Below are 24,141 nucleotides of genomic sequence, written 5' to 3'. Positions count from 1 at the left end.
TGGACATAACGTTTCACCACAGAGTACACTTATAAGATCCAATGCACGTTGGACCGAATCACATTGATTGTATCTGAGATCTCAATTGTGCTGCTCACGCATTCATCCTGCCGAAAGATTAAGTCCACGTGTGGATGTTCAGTGGTCTTGGAGATGGGACAGGCATTCCAGGCAGACATGAGGGGACAGTCTAATCCACTCTCCCACCAGACAAAGGAGAACAGTGGGGGATGTTATTGACCAAACGGAACCAGGAGCCCTTAAACACAAAGAGAAGAGCTTCCCGGGTTCTGGTAGAGATTGCTCATACGCTTGCTGAGCAACAGTGCTCCTCATGTGGTGAAATAGCAGGCACACACTCCTCAAACACACATAGACCAGGTGAGGTGGAAGCCTATATACATCTAGACCCAATTTCCCTAAAAAGACAAAAAGAATAGATGGCACAAATCAGGACTATGTGTGTATGGGCATCCATGTGATGGGTCTGCCTTAAATATCCATCCACATGTTTTTGATAGAGGTGAGGAGGACTGCCACCCAGTGGGTGTATGAACTGGCTCTTTCAACTGGTGCATCAACGCCTTTTGCTTAAAAGATCCATGATAAGTTATCCTTTATACAGCTATTTTCAGTCTGTTAAAATAACACCCAAGGGAACCAAGCTAGGATTCACTGGCCTACCTGAGTAGGATCTGACACAGAGGGGAGCTTGGCTCTGATCCTTGCATCAACCAGGCCTCCAGTCGGAGGTATTTTGTTAGGAATGTTGTTGTAATATGGATGCTCTGCTGCTGCCTCAACATCTTCTTCCATCCAAAGTTCATCCAAACTTTGCATCCTGTCAGAAAGAAGCTCTGTTACTTTGTTCCTTCAGTTTTTTATTCAGTTGTCTATTTAATTGCCAACATCTAAAATGTGACAAATATATCCCTTAACAAATTCAGTCCCGTTGTTATATAAACTATAGAATTCACCTTTGGACATAATCCAACAGTTTGAGGGATCTCTTGAATTGGCTTAATAGGTTCTCTGTTGACCAGCATATTCTCAGATACAATAGTCCCTTGTATTAGCTACTTTGTTGCAGTACAATCCAAGACTGGGAGTAAGGGGTCTTCCACACTTTTTCTTGACCTGTATTTTGGTGTATTGTGTACCAATTTAATTCTACCAGGCCCAAGAGCTTTTCTTGTTGTTTTGTGGTTGTGCCTTTCAAAACTCCAATATTACCTGCTGAATCAGATCTTAGCAGATGTGCGGAAAATTCAAAGGGAGGTTTTGCTTAACCGAGCTTCAATTCAGCAGGTATGATCAGAAGTTCGCAATGGGCAGCTGAAAGGACACTGTTATTGCTTTCTCTGTTACAGAGAGCAAGAGTTTGAGGCTGTTCGCTACCTGAGCAGCCTCCTCCAACCTGATACCCCTCAGAAGCTTTGGGGAAAAACAACAACCATCATTCTCTGACCATTGGACTGTGCTGGCTGGGACTGGTGGCCATATTCAACAAGATTTGGAAGACATCAAGTTGAGCGAGGCTGTTCCAGTGATGTAAGCCTTATTCTGCTGGATGGGCCAGGTGTCACAATAATCTGTTGTGAATATCTGCAGGCAAGTTGTTCCCTCCTGCAAATGAGCAGTCTTTGAAGGAAACAGCACTTCCACACAAAAATCAAAACTCCTCTTGTACTTGCTCACCTATCATGAAGAGCTGGGATCTTTGAGGGGCATTGCAAATATTGCTTAAAACGCAGTTCAAATGCTTGTCCTATACTGCTGATAATATCCTGGGCCAAGCCATCAGAGCACTCCAGGATATGACACGCTAAAGGAACGGGGAAACAAGAAAAGTATTTTAGAGTCTAAGCTTGAAGCTTGAAGAAATCAATGCTGTAGTAGTAGCAGTAGTAATCATCATCATCATCATCATCCACTCTGGCAGGCTTCCAGCAAAATATTTAAATATTTTTAAAAAATTAAATACAAGTACTTTTACACCTTTGTCCTTTGCTTAAAAAAGATAAACTTAAAACAATCTATGGCTATTTTTTAAAAAAACAAAAACTTTGGCAGAACTAAAATTTAAAACCATAGTTCTAATATATGGGACTTATTTTTAAAACAGATGTTTCCCATCCCCTACATACAAGGTTGCATTCAACTCAGTCCTACTCAGAGTAGACCCACTGAAATTAGTGAGCCTAAGTTAGTAATGCCTATTAACTTCAACAAGTGTGCTCTGAGTTGTATACCACCCCAGGCGTCCCAAAAGTTTGCTTTTAAAAATATCACTGGCATCTTCTATGTGCCTCCCTATCTTTTTCTAAAAAATAAGAGAATCTTTTAAAAGACACACACACACACACACACACACACACACACACTTAAAAATAAAATAAAAAATGAGAAAAAAATAAGAGAATCTTTTAAAAGACACACACGCACACACACGCACGCACACACACACTTAAAAATAAAAAAAAAAATGAGTGTGCCCATAGTCTCTTGCTTTGATACCAAAATGGCTTTTCTTTTGTTTTCTTTTTCTTTTTGGTCACTCCAGACCCCTCCAAAATTTAAAAGACAGCTACCAAGCTGTCCATCCCCCATGGAGAAGTAGACTAATGGCTCAGTCACCTTCCAACTTAATAGTTTATAACCTTCTATAGCAGACCTGTACATATTTCTCATCTAGGAGGCTACAAATCATTTTCTTCCTCTTTGGCGTTTTCTGATTAATTACTTCTAGTTAATACAGCTGCAAGAGAAGAGTCTCACAAAAACTCTGAGGACGTGACTGAGCTAGCAACTCAAAAGATTGCTCAAACTGAGAAACATTCCTTAAGTTAAACCTTGTCCACAGCACCATATAAATGTCCTGAGTTTAGTGGGGCACCTTATGGATGCAAACTGAGCAGCTGCCTAGCCTTTCAGGTGAATTTCTATGCAGGAACTGAGGTTCAAATCAAATCCCCACTCAGCCCAGTGGATGGCTTTAACCAAGTCATCGACTCACTGCCAGACCTACTTCATAAGGTTCAAAATGCAACTTTGAGGACCAAAGTAGACATAGGAATATACTATAGGAAGTTGCCTTTTATCAAGCTGGACAGTTGGTCAGGCTATCTCAGTATGGTCTTCTGAACTTGGGACCTTCTGAAATGGAAATGGATTGATTCAAAAGAGGTGGGTGGGAAGGTTTCTGCTCTCTGTGGAAGCCACATGCAGCTAGCCTTTTAAGCCTCACTGCCGGGCTGGGCAAGGCAACAGCCAATGGCCAACCATCCAATGAGGCACCACCCTCCAAGTGGGGCCTCCGATTGGCCCACTGAAATTGCCCTCTTTGGTGGGAAGACCGCCTCTCGCTATCACTGGCCGAGGGGAATTCCCCAGCAGCAGCCGGAGAGCAAGCATGCTCTAGCTGCCAGGGCGAAGGCGAAACGCAAGGGGGCCACAACTGTGCCCCCCACCCCCATAAATGTGGCAAGCGGCCATTATCTACTGCTGAACTACAGCCCTTCCCCAAGACAAGACAATAGAGATCTGTGTTCATCCCACCTCTTAACATTTTGACAAACAGAAATTGTGTAAGGGGCCGTTTAGATCGGGACCACTGTCATGGGTAGTTAACACTTTACTCCAGTATTGTGCCTGCCTATGCATGGTTTTCTTCTAACTGGTGGGAATAGTGTGGGATGTAATCCACTGGGAGCAGTCAAGTACAACATTCCTTGTTTTCCTAGAGTGGACACGCAGGGAAATGTTTGGTCCAGCCAGTTGAAACTTCCTGTTCCTTCTGGCTGGAGCATCCTTCCTTTTGCATGTGATAGAAGGTGGGTGTGACCTAACCTGTCCAGGTAACAAAAGGACAAGTCACGCAGCAATTCTCTCTCTTTTCCATCTTCCTTTCATCATGTGAAGTGCTGGACTGCTAGCCTGCAGTCACTGGGATTATTCCCCCATATGGGGTAGATCCGCATGTACATATTTGTAACTAAGTCTGCCTTCAGGGATCCAACTGTGAACTGATGTAAGTAAACTTCTTTTATTGACTTTGAATTAGATTGTGGTGTCTTTATTCTTTTAAGAGGGATTCAAGGGAACTTACCATGAACGTACAATTCAATCTGAGACAGACTGAGTCGTACAATAGTGAGAGGCTCACACGAGTCTGCAACCAGCTATCTGCTGTGCATGTAGAATGTGAATGTAGCTCTGGTAAGTAAAGGAACTTGCTAGCGCAAGTTAGGAAGGATATTAATAAACAATATATCCTGTACTGCCACCCTGAACATTCCCACTAATAGGGGCTCCAGGAAAGGCGCGTGTGTGTTTTCCATTTGTAGAAGTGGCAGTTAGGAGAAAAGACTGGCCACCCCAGTCTCCAAACGCTGGAGCTGCTGTTTTCCATAATTTTAAGAAACAGGAAATCCCATCTCAGAGCTCTGACATCTCATCTGATTTGGCAACTGAGCTCTTTGGAGGCAAGGCGGGATGCGAATGTAAGAAATAACAGAATACATTTTGAATATGGTGTGTGATACCGTTAGTGGAAGGGAAGCCATTATCAACAGAACGCAGTGCCTTAATGAGAATCTGAGCAGCGTACGTTTTCAAAAAGAAGAGGAGATTGAATGTTAAGCAGTACTTTACCTCTGCGATTCACAGGGTCCTTAGCTACATAGGCGACATAGTCTGTTGTATCCTGTTGGCAGAGGGAGAGGAGATGGGGGGCAAGGAGACAAACATCTACCATGAATATCATGTGAGTTTTCATTTTATGCTGCAACAAAGGTGCGCTGCTTTTCATCTGAGTGTTTGCAACTGGTTGCCTGTGCTTGGATACCATGGTGACGAGTGTGTTATAAATATCATCCAGATAGAGAGATTAGATTCTAGAGTAGATACATTAAGGCAGGAAGACAGAGAGAACCTCTTGCACAGAAAACCCTGCAAAATAATAGAGTGTGTCCTTGGTATAAAACCATCAATTCAAAGGCTATAATACCATTAAAAACTGGGCCATCTTTTCCAGTATCTATCGAAAGGTACCCAAATTACAATTAAAATGGCATGCTGTATATTGAGGAGGTACAATTTTCTTAAAGCAACAAACCATTTTTGTTGTTACATCTGAAATGAGCCAATATTTTGTAAGTGGGGAAATGTAATATCCGCCCCCCCCCCCATCCCAGTGCTTTTGTAAATTGTGAGTGGGATTTCAGGAGTGTTGTATCAATGGAATATTAGTCGAGAGAATACCACATGTTCCTGCTGAGGAACATTGCAACTCTTTTTTTTCTTCTGTGCTCCAACACAATCTGTACCACACTGAGGTGTGTTTGTAGGTCTTCAGTATTTAAGCTAAAAAGCACAAATCCAGAAGTTTGTGGTAAGAGAATATGCAAGAGATGAGTTTCAACTTATAATACAAGTTTATAAAAAGGTGGGGGGGAGCAGAGGTGGAAGAAAAGGGAGAGGTAACTACAAATGAATATGGGCACAGCTCACAAACGCAACAATAATTCACACATTTGAGTCATCACTAGGGTCGGGGGGAGGGGAGCTGTGGCCCTGCAAATCTTGTTGGAGTATCACTCCCATAATTCCTGACCATTGGCCATGTTGGTTGAGCTGATCTGGTGGGTGACGGGTTCCCTAACTCTGGCTAAGGTTGTTGAATATTTTTGGGTTGCGCTCCATGGCGACCTGGAAGTAACGGAGCACGTTACTTCCGGGTTTCGCAGCTCGCGCATGCGCAGATGCTCAAAATGACGTCATGCACATGAACGGAAGTGGCGAAATGCAGCACGCACAGACGCGTGTTACGTTCGCTTCAGGATGCGAACAGGGCTCTGGAACAGATCCTGTTCGCATCCAGAGGTACCACTGTATATTTGTTTGTTTGTTTATATACCCCGTCCATCAGGCTGGGTTTCCCCAGCCACACTGTGTGGCTCCCAACGGATTAAAAACAGAATAAAACATCAAACATTAAAACTTCCCTAAACAGGGCTGCCTTCAGATGTCTTCTAAAAGTCAGATAGTTGTTTATTTCCTTGACATCTGATGGGAGGGCATTCCACAGGGCGGGCGCCACTACCGAGAAGGCCCTCTGCCTGGTTACCCCTGTAACCTCACTTCTTGCAGTGAGGGAACTGCCAGAAGGCCCTCGGAGCTGGACCTCAGTGTCTGGGCAAAATGATTGCTGCCTCCAGTTGTGAATGCACAGCATACTTGGATGGAACTTTGATACCATCTGCTTTCAAGTCATGCAAAACTTTTCAAAGCGGACAGTTCATGCATTTAACTGAGAGTCACCGTGGTGAGAGATGCATGTGTAAATTTAGCCCTGTGTGACAACAATCCTTTGAACTGGGCCTCCCCTCCACCCATCTCTTGCTTGCCACTAGGCAACTCACGTTCCGAAAATTCAGTAGGCAGTGGCATTTCAGGAGCTGACACTTGGGTTACAAATAGAGGTTAAATAACTGTAGAGGCTAGAAACACCTCTGCCCACAGCAGAAATTGCTCATTATACAGTCATTTAGTGTTCAGACCGCTATGCTATTGATAATATGGGGGTTCTTCCTTTTTTCTTTCTTTTTAAGCATGAAGTTATTTTCACAACATATTGGCTTCATTTCATCTTTACTGTAACACCTCTGAGAGTACCTTCATATAGCATAGGAGTGTTCAAGTTAAACTGAATGATGATGCCTTGTTTTGAATTTCCAGAGCTTTCACTGAGAACTTAATGGCAAAGGTCTAATTAGCAATATTTCCTCAACAAGTTAAGTGATCAGTTGCGGCACAGTACCCTTACATCAGTACCACACTATGATTTCATCAGTTCCAAAATGAGAAAGATTCTAAATAAATGAATCAAATGCTTACCACATCGACTCCAGATGCAAAGGAAATAGACTGCATATGATGGTTTGCTATAATCTGTAAAGGGTTCGGAAAAAGATTAGCATGAGCGTGAGATGCAGTCAGACTTTCCAGAGTCACATTCGCATCATATGTTTAAAGCACATGGCTTCCCCCAAAGAATTCTGGGAAGTGTAGTTTACCTTCTCCCTAGAGAGACACAGTTCTATGCAGCTGTAGCAAACTACAGTTTCCTGGTACAGGTAGGTAGCCGTGTTAGTCTGTTGTAGTCAAAACAAAATAAAAAAATTCCTTCCAGTAGCACCTTAAAGGTAAAGGGACCCCTGACCATTAGGTCCAGTTGTGGCCGACTCTGGGGTTGTGGCGCTCATCTCGCTTTATTGGCCAAGGGAGCCGGTGTACAGCTTCCAGGTCATGTAGCCAGCATGACTAAGCCGCTTCTGGCGAACCAGAGCAGCGCACGGAAACACCGTTTACCTTCCCGCCGGAGCGGGACCTATTTATCTACTTGCACTTTGACGTGCTTTCAAACTGCTAGGTTGGCAAGAACAGGGACTGAGCAATGGGAGCTCAGCCCATCATGGGGATTCGAACCGCCGACCTACTGATCGGCAAGTCCTAGGCTCTGTGGTTTAACCCACAGCACCACCTGCGTCCCTAGTAGCACCTGAGAGACCAGTTAAGTTTGTTATTGGTATGAGCTATTGTGTGCATGCACACTTCTTCAGATATCTGAAGAAGTGTATCTGAAGAAGTGTGCAATCACACGAAAGCTCACACCAATAACAAACTTCTTGTTGTTTAGTCGTTTAGTCGTGTCCGACTCTTCGTGACCCCATGGACCAGAGCACACCAGGCACTCCTGTCGTCCACTGCCTCCCACAGTTTGGTCAAACTCATGCTGGTAGCTTCAAGAACACTATCCAACCATCTCGTCCTCTGTCGTCCCCTTCTCCTTGTGCCCTCAATCTTTCCCAACATCAGGGTCTTTTCCAGGGAGTCTTCTCTTCTCATGAGGTGGCCAAAGTATTGGAGCCTCAGCTTCAGGATCTATAACAAACTTAGTTGGTCTCTAAGGTGATACTGGAAGGAATTTTTTTATTTTGTTTTGACTAGTTTCCAGGGTTGGTTTGGGGGCAGCCATGAGCTTGAAACGTCCTCGAAAGCTTAAAAACAGAAACAATAATATCAAAAACAAATGTGCAAAGTCGTGCGTCTCCAAACCTTCTGTGACAGCATGCCCAGATGGCAACTCCCCAGGATCTCAGAGCGGCACTCAGATGCTAAACCCAAAGTCCTGGAATCTTGCAAGGCGGGCTGGCTTTTGGTGTCATCACAGTATGACTCTTGCCCCACGGATCCTGCAGCCCACGGATCCTGCCTTAGGCAGAGTGGGCAGGCAAGGACAGGTGGAAGCACAGCACAGAGTCACCCGTTTGTGCAGATTGTGGGAAGCCATTTGCAATGAATGCGCATCCACCAAACCCCATCTGAAACTTCCATCTGGGTGCCCTTTGAGTCAGAATACCCTACAAATACTGCCAAATTGAAGAAGCATACATGTTTCACCGCGGCTGGAGAAGGTGGCAAGAAGGGATAAGGAAATACACCTACAGCTGCCTTATACCATGTTAGATAGCATAGATAGCATAGAGTTCTGCAGTGCAGACATTGGTCCAGAATTTCTGCCACTAATTGGCAGCTGCTCTCCAGGGCTTTATACAGGAGTCTTTTCCATCCTTACCTGGAGAGGTTGGGAATTAAATCTTTTGCATGCAAAGAATGTGCCCTACCATGGAGCTAAACGGTGAAGGTAAAGGGACCCCTGACCATTAGGTCCAGTCGTGTCCGACTCTGGGGTTGCAGCGCTCACCTGCTTTATTGGCTGAGGGAGCCAGTGTACAGCTTCCAGGTCATGTGGCTAGCATGACTAAGCCGCTTCTGGCGAACCAGAGCAGTGCACGGAAACACCGTTTACCTTCCCGCCAGAGTGGTACCTATTTATCTACTTGCACTTTGACATGCTTTCGAACTGCTAGGTTGGCAGGAGCAGGGACCAAGCAACGGGAGCTCACCCTGTCACGGGGATTCGAACCGCCGACCTTCTGATCGGCAAGTCCTAGGCTCTGTGGTTTAACCCACAGCGCCACCCGCATCCCAGACCCACCCCCTTTTTAATGGTACTTTTATCCTAGGGAAAAGAGAGAGAGAGACCCGTTTGCTTACTTTGTAGTCCCATTTTAGTAGGAAAATAGGAAGTTGTCTTATATTACCCAGACCGTTGGTCCATCTAGCTGTCAGGCAGCAGAGGATCGAACCCCCATGGCAGGTTGCCAGGAATGGATAAAACAAGGAGAAGTTCTTACCAACTGCTTTTTATTCAATATTCACAGAGAGATGCTTAGAAATACAGCCTCTTAGAATAATGACGTTGCCCCCGAGTGAGTCTCCACTCCCTTCCTCTCTCATGCGTCACAGCCACGGGTGTTGAAATGTGCCTTCTGCCTTTGAGCTCTCTGCTTTCCTACTTTCAAGGCTCGCCAGGTTTTGGGAGACGGGGGTATGGAATGCTTTCTAAAGACAATGAATCTGTCAGCTGTGCTCCCTCTGGTCCTTCTTCTTCCTCCTCTCCCATTATTCCCCAGCTTTTCCCCTCATCTGCCTCTGAGCTGTGATCTCCCTCAAACCCCTGTTGTAATTCTGAACTGTCTTCTTCTTCTCTAGAAGGTCAGGCTGGGGAGTCGGTCTCTGCCATCCCTCCTCTGCCCCGTCCCTGACACTAACTCACTATTGCCTACAGCAGGAGTGGGGCAGAAAAAGAGGCAAATGTAGGCAGAGCAGACGAAATGGAAGTTCCACCTTTGTGCAGTGGGCGAGTTTCTACGCACGCTCTCCGTCCCCCAACCAGACAAGCAAAGGGCATAATAAGAGTACAAGGACCTGTTCCGCCCAGGCCAAAACATTTGGGCTTTGAAGATGGGCCAGTGCAGTGCATGGCTTGGGCAAAGTTCATCCCTGGCCTGCATTTACCATCATTGCCTCCTCAGGGTTCAGGCAGAAAACATTCTCAGACCTACCTGGAGAAGCCAGGGACTGGACCTGGGACCTTCTGCTTGCACAGCAGAGCTCTACTACTTCTCTACTTAGTTTTCCTCCTTCTCCCAATTATATTTGTGAATAAGAGCCCAACAGTAATGGTTTTGCTGGCTTTTTAAAGAGGATGATCTGACACTCCCTGCCACCAAAGAGGAGTTAGTCTGGTTAACTTTTGAGGATGTCTGCAGATGGACTCTTCTGTTCCAATGCAATTTGTCTTGTCTTGAAAGCTTTAATATCCAAATCCAGAAAATACACTATACCAGGGTTTCCCAAACTTGGGTCTGCAGCTGGTTTTGGACTACAACTCCCATCATCCCTAGCTAGCAGGACCAGTGGCCAGGGATGATGGGAATTGTAGTCCCCAAAAAAACCCAAGTTTGAGAAACCCAGCACTATACTAATACACACTGATGGTGCGCTCAGGCAGACACACCCTGATCTGCTTGGAACAGAACAGCTGCATAAAATTGCATAAGAGCTTTGCTGGATCAGACCAAATGATCATATAGTATTGTTGACTGTTGTCTCAGGGGCAACCCAAATGGAAAGCCCCATAGCAGAACATGAGTGCAGCAGCTCTGAGGCATACTAAAGTCAACAGGGTTAGGACATAGCCATAACGGGTTGTAGGTAAAGGGACGCAGGTGGCATTCTGGTCTAAACCACTGAGCCTTTTGGGCTTGCCTATTGGAAGGTCGGCAGTTCCAACCCCCTTGACAGAGTGAGCTCCCATTGCTTTGTCCCAGTTCCTGCCAACCTAGCGGTTCAAAAGCACACCAGTGCAAGTAGATAAACAGGTACCGCGGCGGCAGGAAGGTAAATGGCATTTCCATGTGCTCTGGTATCCGTCATGGTGTCCCATTGTGCCAGAAGCTACCGTTAGGTCCATCATGAGACGTCCGCCAGCTTCCATCCACAGATACCAGCAGCCTTCAAGCAAGCCAACTTGCCTTATTATCGCTCCCTAGCATCCCACTGCCAGAGGATTGCCTCCTTCCATTCACCAGTTTGCCTCCTCCAAGTGGAAGAAACCTGGGCAGTACTGAATGTCACATCCATTGCCAGGTGTGTCCTGCTGGAAATAGAAAAGGGCTTTCCCCATGGCCTGCCTGTATATCCACTCAGTTGCCAAGTGCTTTTGTGGCATCACAAGAAACCCACAGCCAATGGCAACAGCTGAGGAGGCATCATCTTCATTGCTTTGAGCCTCACAATGGCAGGTGGACCTATCAGTGATTATGTGCTTGTTTATTCAGGAAGTGGGTGGCGCTGTGGTCTAAACCACTGAGCCTCTTGGGCTTGCCAATCGGAAGGTCGGCGGTTCGAATCCCTGTGACAGAATGAGCTCCCATTGCTCTGTCCCAGTTCCTGCCAACCTAGCAGTTCGAAAGCACACCAGTGCAAGTAGATAAATAGGTGCCGCTGTGGTGAGTAGGTGAATGGCATTTCCATGTGCTCTGGTTTCTGTCACGGTGTCCCGTTGCACCAGAAGCGGTTTAGTCATGCTGGCCACATGACCCGGAAAGCTTTCTGTGGACAAACGTCGGCTCCTTCAGCCTGAAGCGAAATGAGCGCCACACCCCACAGTCACCTTTGACTGGACTTAACCATCCAGGGCTCCTTTACCTTTTTACCTTAATGAGTTCTAGCTATGGACGACCTAATCCTCCATGCATTTGTCGTCCACATTGGTGGTCATCCCTCCCTTTTTCTGGAGCAAATCCCGCACTTTAACATGTGCTGTGTGACAAAAGTACTTATTTTTGTCTGCCCTGGATCTTCCAGTGTTCAGCTACTCGGATGTACCGGCAAATGCTAGTTATAACAAAAGACTTTGCAGGACCACTAAGCACAGAAATAATCTGGCAGGTAGCAAGGAACAAGCGCCATGGAACTATTCAAAGCAGCAAGCAGGAATTAGAGCATACAGACCTGTCTTGAATCAGGCGTCATCAGGTTTAAGCTGGTGGTAGAGATATTCAGAGTAATGCTCATTCCTGCGAACTGAAGGTTGCTCTTACCCAAGATACTAGAGAGGGCTTTACTCGGCGGCTGTGAAAACAAAAATCACACATCTCAGTACTCTACGAGCATCTGGTGACACCTGACTCCACGCTGCATAAACGGGGAGCCTCTGGGGTTTATTCGTCAAGAGTGTGACATTTTAATCAACGTTCTGCGGCTGCTTTTATCCGAAGTTAGTAAGAAAGAAGTCGCGTATTGATTCACAAGGAAGGGACAGTGCTACGAGGAGAGAGATTGTTTCCATATAGATAAGGAAAATACAGTGATCTAAAGTGGTTTGTGTCATACCAGGGAGACCTGGATTCAAATTCCCCTAAAAACCCTACTGGATAACCTTGCTTCAGTCACCATCTCCCGGCCTACCCTACCTCACAGGGTTGTTCTGAGGATGAAATGGGAATGAGGAACCATGTACAGTGGTACCTCGGGTTAAGAACTTAATTCGTTCTGGTGGTCCGTTCTTAACCTGAAACTGTTCTTAACCTGAGGTACCACTTTAGCTACTGAGGGCTGCCGCCGCCGCCGCCACACAATTTCTGTTCTCATCCTGAAGCAAAGTTCTTAACCTGAGGTACTATTTCTGGGTTAGCGGAGTCTGTAACCTGAAGCGTCTGTAACCTGAGGTACCACTGTACACCATTCTGAGCTCCTTGGGAGAATGGATTGCATATTAAACGAATGTAATAAATAGATAAAAAGAACAAAGAGGCATGAGATGAACATGCAGAGCAATGCCAAATTACCTCAAAGTCACGACAAGTGTCAGAAGAGAAGCTTTTCTGTAACAGCAGAAAACTAAAATATATTAACTATAGAAATGCTGAAACATTTGCAATTATATCTGCTAACGAAAGCCACTTTAAATCACTTCATCTAACTCACAGAGTTGAGTAACAAACCATTTGTGTGGATTCTCCACACAGTTGGGACAATTTGGGGACACAAGCCCTTCCTTTAGGGTTTGCAAGCGTGGAGGAAAGTGTTGTTTTATTTCATTCAGGAAAAATGCTGTTAGACAAGTATTAACAGGCGCACTGGCTGAAAATACAACATGCCTTGTTTTCCTAGAGTGGACATGCAAGGGAATGTTGGTTCAGCCAGTGGTGGAGGAAGCCGCGTGCCCTTGGCCACTCTACAGCTGGGGGGGAGGCAGTGGGCCATCTTACCCCCCCCCCAGGGTGACACCTGGGGCGCGCCACCCCACCCCTGCCTTCGTACGCTCCTAGGTCCAGCGAGTCAAAACTTCCTATTCCTCCTGGGCTGGAGCATCCTTCCCTTGAATGTGACTAGAGATGGGAATGACCTTACCTGTCCAGGTAACAAAAGGACGAGTCATGCAGCACTCTCTCTCTCTTTCACTTCCTTCTTCGTTCGACCAGCTTCTCAGCTAGGAATGCTCTGCTAGCTGCCAGTTAGCAGAAGCACTGGGATTATCCGCCATGTGGGGTAGATCCACATGTACATGTTTGTAACTAAGTCTGCCTTCAGGAATCCAACTGTGAACTGATGTGAGTAAACTTCTTTTATTGACTTTTAATAAGATTGCCGTGTCTTTATTCTTTTAAGAGGGATTAAAGGGAACTTTCCAGGAATTTACAATTCAAACTGAGTCAGACTGAACTGTATACAGTAGTACCTCAGGTTAAGTACTTAATTCGTTCCGGAGGTCTGTTCTTAACCTGAAACTGTTCTTAACCTGAAGCACCACTTTAGCTAATGGGGCCTCCCACTGCTGCTGTGCCGCCAAAGCACGATTTCTGTTCTCATCCTGAAGCAAAGTTCTTAACCCAAGGTACTATTTCTGGGTTAGTGGAGTCTGTAACCTGTAGTGTATGCAACCTGAAGTGTATGTAACCGGAGGTACCACTGTAATAGTGAGAGACTCACACGAGCCTGCTACAAGCTACCTTCTGTGCATGTAAGAAAGGGGAATGTAACTTTGCTACATGAAGGAACTTGCTAGCACAAGTTAGGAAGGATATTAATAAACAATGTATCCTCTCCTGCCACCCTGAACATTCCCACAAAAAGAATGGCACCCAGAGCAGTCGCCCCAGTAGCTTCCCCCTACCCAGTATTAATGTATGATATCAGCGAACCATCTCACTCAAATACGTTATTTAGGAAAGTGCCAGTGGAAGAATCTCTGTTGACCCCAATAGGAGCGCCAATATTTGTATGTGCATGTGTGTTGTGATTTTGGTACACAGGTAAAGGATTAACTGCCTTTGCCATGGGCACAATACTGCCCAGGTCCTCCCATGGCAGCAATTCAAAGGACAAAAATTGTACGTGTAAAATGCATACATGGACTTAATGTCGCATCCCGTTTGGTCCCAAGATGAGAGAATATGATCACGTTGACAAAAAGACACAAGGCAATTACCTTTCTTTTTTTAAAGGCTCCTTTGGCTGCCGGCACAGCATCGCAAACAAGGCTGATCGCTTCCCTGGAGAGACAGAAAAGTACATTGGGTAGCAAATGGTTTCATGGTGCCAGAAGCATACAGTTTGGTTTCTCATGATGGCATTCAAGTAATGATCTACTGGAAAGTCTGCAAATGGACTAAAACACTCTGATGCACATAGCAAACCAAAGTTTGCATTTGAAATATTACACTATTTGATGGTCTCATAGGCTGTATCGAGTATGTTAAAAGTAAGAAAAGCAGGGCAACCAATCTTGCTAATTTTCTTAGGGAATTGTGAAGTTTTAGCATATTCAGAGCTAACCCACAGTTGAGGCAGAGTGAAGCAGCTACCTCAGGTGGTAGAACCATAAGAGGCAGCCCCTGCCCAGCCCACAGAAATGCTCTGCTTTTATTCAGGTGTGAATAAGGAAAAGAAACACAAATAATAATAATAATAATAATAATAATAATAATAATAATAAATTTTATTTATATCCCGCCCTCCCCAGCTGAAGCCAGGCTCAGAGCGGCTAACAGCAGTAAAATGATAAAACATTCTAAAATAATTTCATTATAAAATTAATCCCCATCAGATTAATGGCAACCATTGGGCTAGAGTTCTGTGAGGATTCTTTTCTGCTTTTGTTCTTCTTCAGATGGTACGTACTTATGCAAGGTAGTTCAAAAGATAGATGTGGAAAAGTATTGCAGTACATCATCTCATATTACCTTGTAATCTGTGTTCTAGTATTGAAGTCAAGGGATCTCATGGAACGCAAGACCTCTATACATCCCAAGTACTGCGGGAAGGAGAAGAAAATGGTAAATAAGCATAAGTGGGAAAGGAATTTATAACAGGCATTTTAAAATGCAAAATAAAAGCACAAATCATTTCCTCCCACAAGTGCACACAAACAGATGGAGAATGGGGCACACATAGGAATTTATGTAGCTTTATTTATGCATGTTCTTATACTGTATGTCTCATTTTCACCAAACAAGAGTCCCCACTCAAACTGATAAAACAAATAAAAGTACAGTATGACCCGGAAGCTGTACGCCAGCTCCCTTGGCCAATAAAGTGAGATGCGCGCCGCAACCCCAGAGTCGGTCACGACTGGACCTAATGGTTAGGGGTCCCTTTACCTTTATAGTATAATAGTCCACACAAAATGAACAAGATTAAAATTTAACAACAACAACAATAATAGAAGGGAAGAAAATCACAGCCCTTTATTGACGCAGAAACTCTTCCCACCCACCAGATTCTTACATGGATGCACGGCTGTTAATGGACAAGCGAGGCCCTTCCCCACTTGACACAGTGAGATCAAGTTGCGTGATTTACAAAAAGCAAAACATCTCTTTGGAGGGGTGAAGAAGAGTGAGCAACTGGATCAATTTATTTGTGCAGGGGGATCGTTTTCAAAAGGAACAGCTTTTGACAATGGAACTGTTCTTTAATTTTTTTAGTGTTGTGCTTTTTGTTTTTTGGACAATGAAATAATCCTAAATAAATAAGAATAAAAATGTGCACCCCACCCCTGAGACCATTCCATTGTAACTATCCTACCTTCCAAAAATTCCATACCTCTTGCAGTGTACAAATTCTTCAAACACCTTCCATATCTCCTCAAAATCATTTCTCCTGCATATTCCCCATCTTACCTTAATGGCACATGTTAATTTATCATTAGTAGTTATATCCCACACCTCTTTATACCATTCTTCCATTTTATATTCTGCTTGCCCCTTCCACTTCCTGGCTATAATAATTTGCACGGCTGTCAATAAATTTGTGAGCAAGTCCTTCATAGCCTGCAAATCTTCCACCCCATCGTAAATTGATAATAATGCTACCTCTGGACTTTTGGTCAGCTTTAACCCAGTGAGACTATGGAACTGTTCTTTTGCTGTTTGCATAAGACATGCTAGAAACCTCTGGCTCACTCCATGCTGTTCTGGGTTCCTAAGGAGTCCTTGGATTCTTCACTTTCCTTCAGGGTTCATTTCCAACTTTACAGCAGATACTCAATGAAAAGTAACTGAGGGTGGACACCAGCCCCACTGAAAGCTGTCGATGCAGTGGATCTAAACACTTTTCACACACTATGCCTGCATTAGGCTCAGACTATAAATAATGAGTGTGTGCACATTCACCCAAATCTGGTTAAGCAAGAACTCAATTAAGTAGAGAGCTGGGAATTGGATTGTTGAAGCAGAGGAGGCACAGAGGTGAGGAGCTCAACACCCCTCTGCAACTTCCCTCCTCGCAGCTTCTCTCTCCTCCAAGTTCACTGTGTGTTATGTACTAAGCCTGGATCCCAGAATAATAGGCAAGTAGGATCCTAGAATGCAACAACTGATTGGCCTGCAGGAAAAGACCAATCAGGCTCCAGGAGGGAAGCAGAATCAGCCAATCAGACGGAACTCATTGTGTAAATAATGTACAGTGGTACCTCGGGTTAAGTACTTAATTCGTTCCAGAGGTCCGTTCTTAACCTGAAACTGTTCTTAACCTGAAGCACCACTTTAGCTAATGGGGCCTCCTGCTGCTGCCGCCACACCGCCTGAAGCAAAGTTCTTAACCTGAACTAATATTTCTGGGTTAGCAGAGTCTGTAACCTGAAGCGTATGTAACCTGAGGTACCACTGTATATAAAAGCCTGAGGTTTGGGGGGCAATTCAATCACTGTTTTACAAGCTGCAATAAAGAGCATGAAATCACTACAGGACTCCGAGTATATTTCACTGTGGCACCAAGAAGTCAGCGAGGAAAGCACTACCTTCTGGGCACTTAGAAGCAATCATGGAGAATCAGCATCCCCCTTGACCTTTTGCTGTAGAAATTCAACAGCAGATCCTGCCGTATGAGGAGAACACAGATCTACCTCCATCACACGGAGTCGGAGTTTTGAACTCTCTAAACACGCCCTTCACCGCTCAGCCCTGTAAAATGCTACGCAGCAGATCTACACGGGAGGTAGTGTAATGCAGGGGTGAGCCCACCCAACTCTCTCACACACATTCTTGCATGCACAAACACACAGAGAACACACACACACAGTCCTCCCTCTTCGGCTGATCCATTTGGGAAGAAGGAGTATCACCCTCTCTGCACACATCAGACAATTGACTCAATGATCAGGAAGAGGGCAATTTGCACTCCTACCAAAGCACCAGATTCTGCCCAGCCAGCGCAGTGTCTACTTAAGTCCCACCCATCCACTTCCACCCTGTTTTTAGCTGCTGTCGCCAAAATTGTTTGGTCCTTGGAGGCCAGATAAATTTGCAGCAGGAGTTGGGCAGATCAGGCGTATGAACTGGGAGTTGCAACCCCTAATCAATCACCCACCAATGTGGATGAGATATCAATTCCTCTTCAAGGAGGGAGCGCGTTGCCATCGGATCTCTAAGCACCCCCCACCTCCCGGCGTGGGGAGGGCTATGCCCTGCTCCACTCCGGTTGGTCATTTCATGGTCACTTGGACCCTTGGCTTGTGGGGTGACTGTGAAACAATATTTAAGCCCTACGCGTTGTTTGCTGGTTCTCTTTGCCTTCGTGCAGCGGACCACCCACCCACCCATCCTTTATTTAGGTCCATCTGGCCTTGCTATGGACTTGTTGGCCGCCTGTTTTGCAATGGGGGCCTGGTAGGAATTTTTCCATCTGGCAAATTGGCAGGGCCATTTGGTTTTCACCTACCACAGTAGCAATCGTCACAACTTTGTAAGGTTTGGCGGTTAGGCATTGGATCAGCAATGTGTGGGGAGGGGAGGTGCGGCTATCACCTGCCCCTCCAAGCTCAAGGGAATTCCTTTAAAGAAATCTAGGGGTTGGCCTAAGGGGCTAGGGCCATACCAGGACCCCACGGGGGCACCGGGGGTGAATGCCAGTCTGGACCCTCTGGCGGTGCTCCCTCTGGCAGTGTTTCACCCTTTTATCAGATTCCCCGTGATGCGGGTGGGAATCTAATACACCAGTTTGGATGATTCCAATGCCTAAGCCAATACCACTCACATTTTGTATTCAATAAAGTTGTGGCCTAAATTTTGCCCAATAACTTAAACTAAAATCCTGTGTCACTGTGTTTCATTTTTGGGGTGTGCTGGGGGGGTGGTCTCAAATCGCAACGATATAAAAGAAAGGGACAGCCACCTGACATTGCATAAATTACAACTGCTGGAAGGCCAGCAAACAGAAACAGGACTCAGGCATGGGTCAGGAACTTCTCAGCCATTTCCCCCCCCCCCTGCAATTAATCTTAAATATTACCCATATAACCTTTGCTAAGAGTCCCCCGGTCCCTATCACCCACCCAGCAGACGCTGAAATGGCAGTTTAAATGAAGTATAAAAAATAAAGGTGCTGCAATGTGACCTTAGAAATATTTCATGAACAAAAATGCAATACCCCGTACCCTTGAGATTCTACGCAACGTCTGGTCAGAGGTATACATTTTGATGATGCGAGCAGCAAAGTCATCTGCATTTAATCCTGGCGCAGAAAATCCCTGAAAACGCTGGTTGACAGCCAGCCCTCTATTAACTATTCTAAAAATAGGCCTGCAAAATTAGAAATTTCTTACTTAGGGAGATTTGAATTCATGGCTGTCTGCATACAATCTGTCTCAGCGTCGCATTGTAATAGTTTTAGCTGGAAAAGAGGAGCCTTCCTTCAAAAACTTGCCAAGATTTATTCATGTTGAACTGATTACTTGTACAGCAATGTGATAACACAAAAATGGCTTCATTAAAAGAAATATCCAGGGTGTTAATTGCACATGAGGGAAAGATATGAATATGTGTGTTTTCAGATATATTCATGTGTGAAAGAAGATCTCTTAATATGCAGTTCCCATATCTGAATTACGTTCTAATGGGTGAGATTTGAGCACTGGAGAATGACAAGGAGACATAGAGATTTAAGGCTGCAATTTAATCTAATTCTTCAATCTCAGGAGGGCGTGGATGACGAACAAGAGAAAGGCATTAAATTCCTTTAATAGTTAACAGAATAGCTGGTGGGCTATGCATTTGCTTTGTAAAGGAAACTGTACTATTAATCTGCCATTTAAGAAATATAAAATCAAGAGCTCTGCAGTAAAAAGTCTCAAATCCACATCCACCTTGGATGCTCACTGCAGCTTCTCACCAGTTTCGTAGCTCTGTGGAGGGGAGAAATTTAGTTGCCTTCTTGCCCTTCTTCTACTAAGAGCGTTCTCAGCATATACTGTGAACTTCCTAGGTCACACTGAGCAGTCTCGTTCTGATAGGATTGCCAGAGGCAACCCTAACTCCTTGACTTATTGATTTACTAAGCTGAAGTGGGAAGTCCTCTGTAGTCGCTGTAGAATGTTACTTGTAGAAAGAAGAAGAAGGGATAGAAGAACTTATGAAATATGCAGAAATGGCGAAACGTACCGGAAAAAGAAGAAATCAAGATAACAAACTTTTTATAAAAGAATGGAAATGGTTTATGGAATATCTACAAATAAACTGTAAATAGATAAGAACATTGGCAGTTATAAAACCTGAAGTTTTATAAGAGTATATATTTAAAGTAGATGAAAATATGAGTAACTTAAGTCAATTTGGAATATGCAGAAAATATAAAAAACAAATTTAAGGAACCGCAGAGAGAGGGGGAAGTTGAGTTTTGAAATGTTAAAATGATTGTAAAATTATTGAGATGTATAAAACTGAAAATCATAAATAAAATCATAATAATAAAATGAAGTGGGAAGTCCTACAGATTTCCTTGCGGGATCAGTGTTCCTCAGGCATGCATGTTTTTGCAATGTCCATATGATGCCATTGACTTCAAAATGCCAGCCTAAATCCCACCCTTTCCTGTTTAATCTGGATTCGCCCTTCCAAGCTGGGAATTCAATAAGTAATTTTTTTAAAAAATGCTGCCAATAACTTATTTGCAATATCTCCAATTAAGCCCCCCCTATGGAAGCCCTCTTCATCTTCAGAGAAGAAAAAGCAAATGGTCTAGATGGCCTGTTTATTGAGCGTTCGTTCTGATTTAACTGGAAGGAGGGTGAAGCGAGGTATTTATTGTGCATTTATTATGATTTGTTTGCAGAGAGGTCAGAGAGCAAGTGTTATCCGACATTTTCCAGTGCATTCTCCCATCACTTTCCTTATCGCCAAAAACCTAATCTTCTTAGGAAGTGGGTTTGTTGCATAATACCTCCTGATCAGCTGGAATTCCACAGCTGGAAATTGCTGGTACTGTATGTGATTGAATTCTACCGCAAAACAGAGAGTGTCTAAAAACACCCATAGACTGTGTCCATTTCCATTATCCATTTACAATTCAATTTTCAGAAGCGAGATGCACATTAAGATCACAGTTTCTTTGCCACCTCATTTTAAACGAGCCGAGAATACTTGAACAAAACAAATACTGTCCTTTAGGTTACGGGGGGAAATATTTTGGCCAAAAGCAATTCTTGAAATGAAAACTGGGAGGTTCGCTGCGAGCTGCTAAATTTTAGCAAATCAATTCAGACAGATAATAAGAAAAGCAAGGTTGGCACATTAAAGTTTATATTTTTCATTTCCTGAGTCATAGATAGCACTCACTATAATACATCAAACTCCATGGCACAAGTTAATCAATGTAATATGTGTTATTGCACGAACATATTGTGTTAGTGCATACATCACTCCTTCTAATAGTGAACTCAGACAGTGAGCGCAGACAGGGTTGCAAGCCCAAAGGTGTCTTCTGTAAGGTTACCAGATTTTTTTTCAATGAATCAGGAGACACTTTTCAACTTCCTACTAAATAGATGGATTTTGTCAGGGGACTGATTTGTAAATATGGGGACTGTCCCCAGGAAACGGGGACGTCTGGAAACTACTGAGAAACAAGAGTGAGGTGTGGGTTCACATTAAATAGCTATAAGACCAAAAACAGCAAGACTTAATAACACTCAGCATTTAAATAAAACCAACAGTTTTTTAAGTAAACATAAAAAAATAGAATTACATATCCGAGTAGGCTTGGGACTGTGGAGATGGGAGAGGAGGGTTAAACTATCCCTTCCATCCACTGTTTTTTTCCAATCAAAGTGCTCCCCTAAAGCTGCTATTTGCCCCAGAAGCAGCAGAGAGGACACAAATAGGTGTCATATGTTTTGTTCAATGTGGCAAATAACAGCTGAGGCAGGAGCAGAGGTTATTATAGGAAATTTTGCAGGGGAAAAGGTTAAAACTAAGCAACCTGAATCAGACCTCCTTTGGACGCTATTAACACTCTCTGAAATACTAATAAACAATGATTATTCTGTTCCTACATAAAACACATCGGAAGGTGTATACTATAGGTGCAAGGGTGCAATTGTAGAAATTCAGTATTTAATATTGTTCTTAACACGGCGGGCACTGTGGTCTAAACCACAGAGCCTAGGGCTTGCCGATCAGAAGGTCGGCGGTTCAAATCCCTGCAACGGGGTGAGCTCCCGTTGCTTGGTCCCTGCTCCTGCCCACCTAACAGTTCGAAGGCACATCAAAGTGCAAGTAGATAAATAGGTACATCCAGCGGGAAAGTAAACGGCGTTTCCATGCGCTGCTCTGGTTCACCAGAAGTGGCTTAGTCATGCTGGCCACATGACCCAGAAGCTGTCTGCGAACAAACGCCGGCTCCCTCGTCCAGTAAAGCGAGATGAGAGCGCAACCCCAGAGTCATCCGCGACAGGACCTAACGGTCAGGGGTACATTTACCTTTAACAGTATTAAAGTAATATTAATATAGTGTTCAGTACTATAATATCTCATGAAAGAGGGAGCAAAGGAAGAAACAAAACAATGAAGATTTTTGTGGCACCTTAAAAGCCCATATATATACAGTATATAATATGGTGTAACTTTTTGTGGACTGGAGTCCAATTCATCAGATGGAGTGGACTCTGGCTCGTGCAGACTTATGCCATAATAAATTTGTCAGCCTTTAAGGTGCCAAAAGACTGTTGTCATTGCTGCAACAAACTGGCATGGCTTCCCATCTGGAAATTGTTCTAATGAATCAATACCTCTCTAATGGCCATTTCTCATTATAGACTGTACTTGAATATGTGCCCTGTCCTGGATTTAAAAAGAAAGGGAGGAAGCAAAAGAGATGGGATGGAAAATTCTAAAAACATAAAGCACCATCCGGCAGGAATTTCCCTCCATAAATCCCCATTAAACTGGAAAACGGAATAGCAATTGTTTATTGTTACGTACTTTACTGTTCAAAAGCCAACAAGAATGTTGTGCTTTGGCTGTAGTGTCAACTCAGAAAAACAGCAACTGACACGGCATTGAAATGTTTTCAGATTAGATTAATTTTTTGTCTACTGCTCTTTTTGTAATTGTTTATATTAGGGTTTTTGGTTTTGTGATACAATGTAAAAACAAACAAATCAAAAACAGATACAGTCATACCTCGGGTTACAGATGCTTTCGGTTGCATTTTTTTGGGTTACGGACCCACTGAAACCCGGAAGTACCGGAACGGGTTACTTCCGGGTTTCGGTGGTTGTGCATGTGCAGAAGCACTAAATCGCGCTCTGCACTTGTGCATAAGCGCTGAGTCACAACCCGCGCATGTGCAGATGCGGCGCTGCGGGTTTGCGAACACTGCGGGTTGCGAACGTGCCTCCCGCATGGATCACATTCGCAACCCAAGCATCCACTGTATAAAAGAAACAAATAAGCACTAGAAATAGGATTATGTACAAATATCCGAGACAATTGACTCACGTGGAAAATACATATATATCATTGAATAGGAATGAGAGGATGGAAAACGTGAAGAAGGGAGGCAGAAAATCAAGTAAGAATGTCTTATAGCTTAAACTACAATGGTACCTCGGGTTACAAACTTAATTCGTTCCGGAGGTCCATTCTTAACCCGAAACTATTCTTAACCTGAGGCATGCTTTCGCTAATGGGGCGTCCTGCTGCCGCAGCGTCGCCAGCGCATGATTTCCATTCTCATCCTGGGGCAAAGTTCATAACCCAAGGTACTACTTCTGAGTTAGTGGAGTCTGTAACCCAAAGCGTTGGTAACCTGAAGCGTTGGTAACCTGAGGTACTACTGTATATACTTTTACTCTTCTCCTGTGAGGTCATCTAATTACATCAACTTGCCAGCTGAGTCCCAAAGCTATGAACATCGTTCTGCCACTGAAACATCTACGTAGGACCAGTCACAATGGTCTCACCATGGACCCAATACTACAGTTCCTAGTCTATCGTTGGATCTGTTACTGACACCTTGTTCCTGCCCTTGTGCAGTTGCACCAACATCATGCAAACTCTTTAAAACAGGTGCCCAGTAAAGAGGTAACGCATTCACAGAACCCTATCGGATTTTGTTGCATGGCATCAGAAGCCATTTTGGCGCAGCAAACGTTGATGCAACGATTTCCCCTCTGTTGCTTATCAAGGACATTTAGGGGCAATGCTTGTGGTAAACTGGGCTGGGAGGACAAATGGTGCTCTTTAATGGATGAGTTCAATTCCAGAAATGACTTCTTTAAAAAAATCAATCCCCACAGTGCACACATTTTGATTCCCTGCCTCCCCCAGTGCATTAGAGCTTTTTTCTTTTTTGTTGGCATTTTGCAATGCTTGTGATCAACCCTTTGTCTGTTTGGTTCTTTTAAATAAATATAGCTTTTAACTAATTGGGTCATTGCTCGGATTGCTG

General features: G+C 44.2%; 1 protein-coding gene across 2 annotated transcripts in view; it reads right to left on the bottom strand.

Annotated features, from left to right (window-relative positions):
* Positions 1–24,141, bottom strand: part of SHC3 (SHC adaptor protein 3) — a 48,682-nt gene that overhangs the window by 11,269 nt on the left and 13,272 nt on the right. For both annotated transcript variants that reach the window (XM_080972719.1, XM_080972718.1), the window contains 7 exons: positions 15,159–15,229; positions 14,405–14,468; positions 11,926–12,045; positions 6,898–6,951; positions 4,654–4,705; positions 1,699–1,825; positions 685–841 (listed from right to left, as the gene is read on the bottom strand). In XM_080972719.1, coding sequence (XP_080828845.1) covers positions 685–841; positions 1,699–1,825; positions 4,654–4,705; positions 6,898–6,951; positions 11,926–12,045; positions 14,405–14,468; positions 15,159–15,229 — 645 coding nt within the window. The remainder of the gene's footprint in view (positions 1–684; positions 842–1,698; positions 1,826–4,653; positions 4,706–6,897; positions 6,952–11,925; positions 12,046–14,404; positions 14,469–15,158; positions 15,230–24,141) is intronic.

This window comes from Podarcis pityusensis (assembly GCF_964106645.2).
Source record: "Podarcis pityusensis genome assembly, chromosome: 11".
Lineage (NCBI taxonomy): Eukaryota > Metazoa > Chordata > Lepidosauria > Squamata > Lacertidae > Podarcis > Podarcis pityusensis.
The sequence above is the reverse complement of the archived record's forward strand: the minus strand, read 5'-3'. Positions and strand labels throughout refer to the sequence as shown.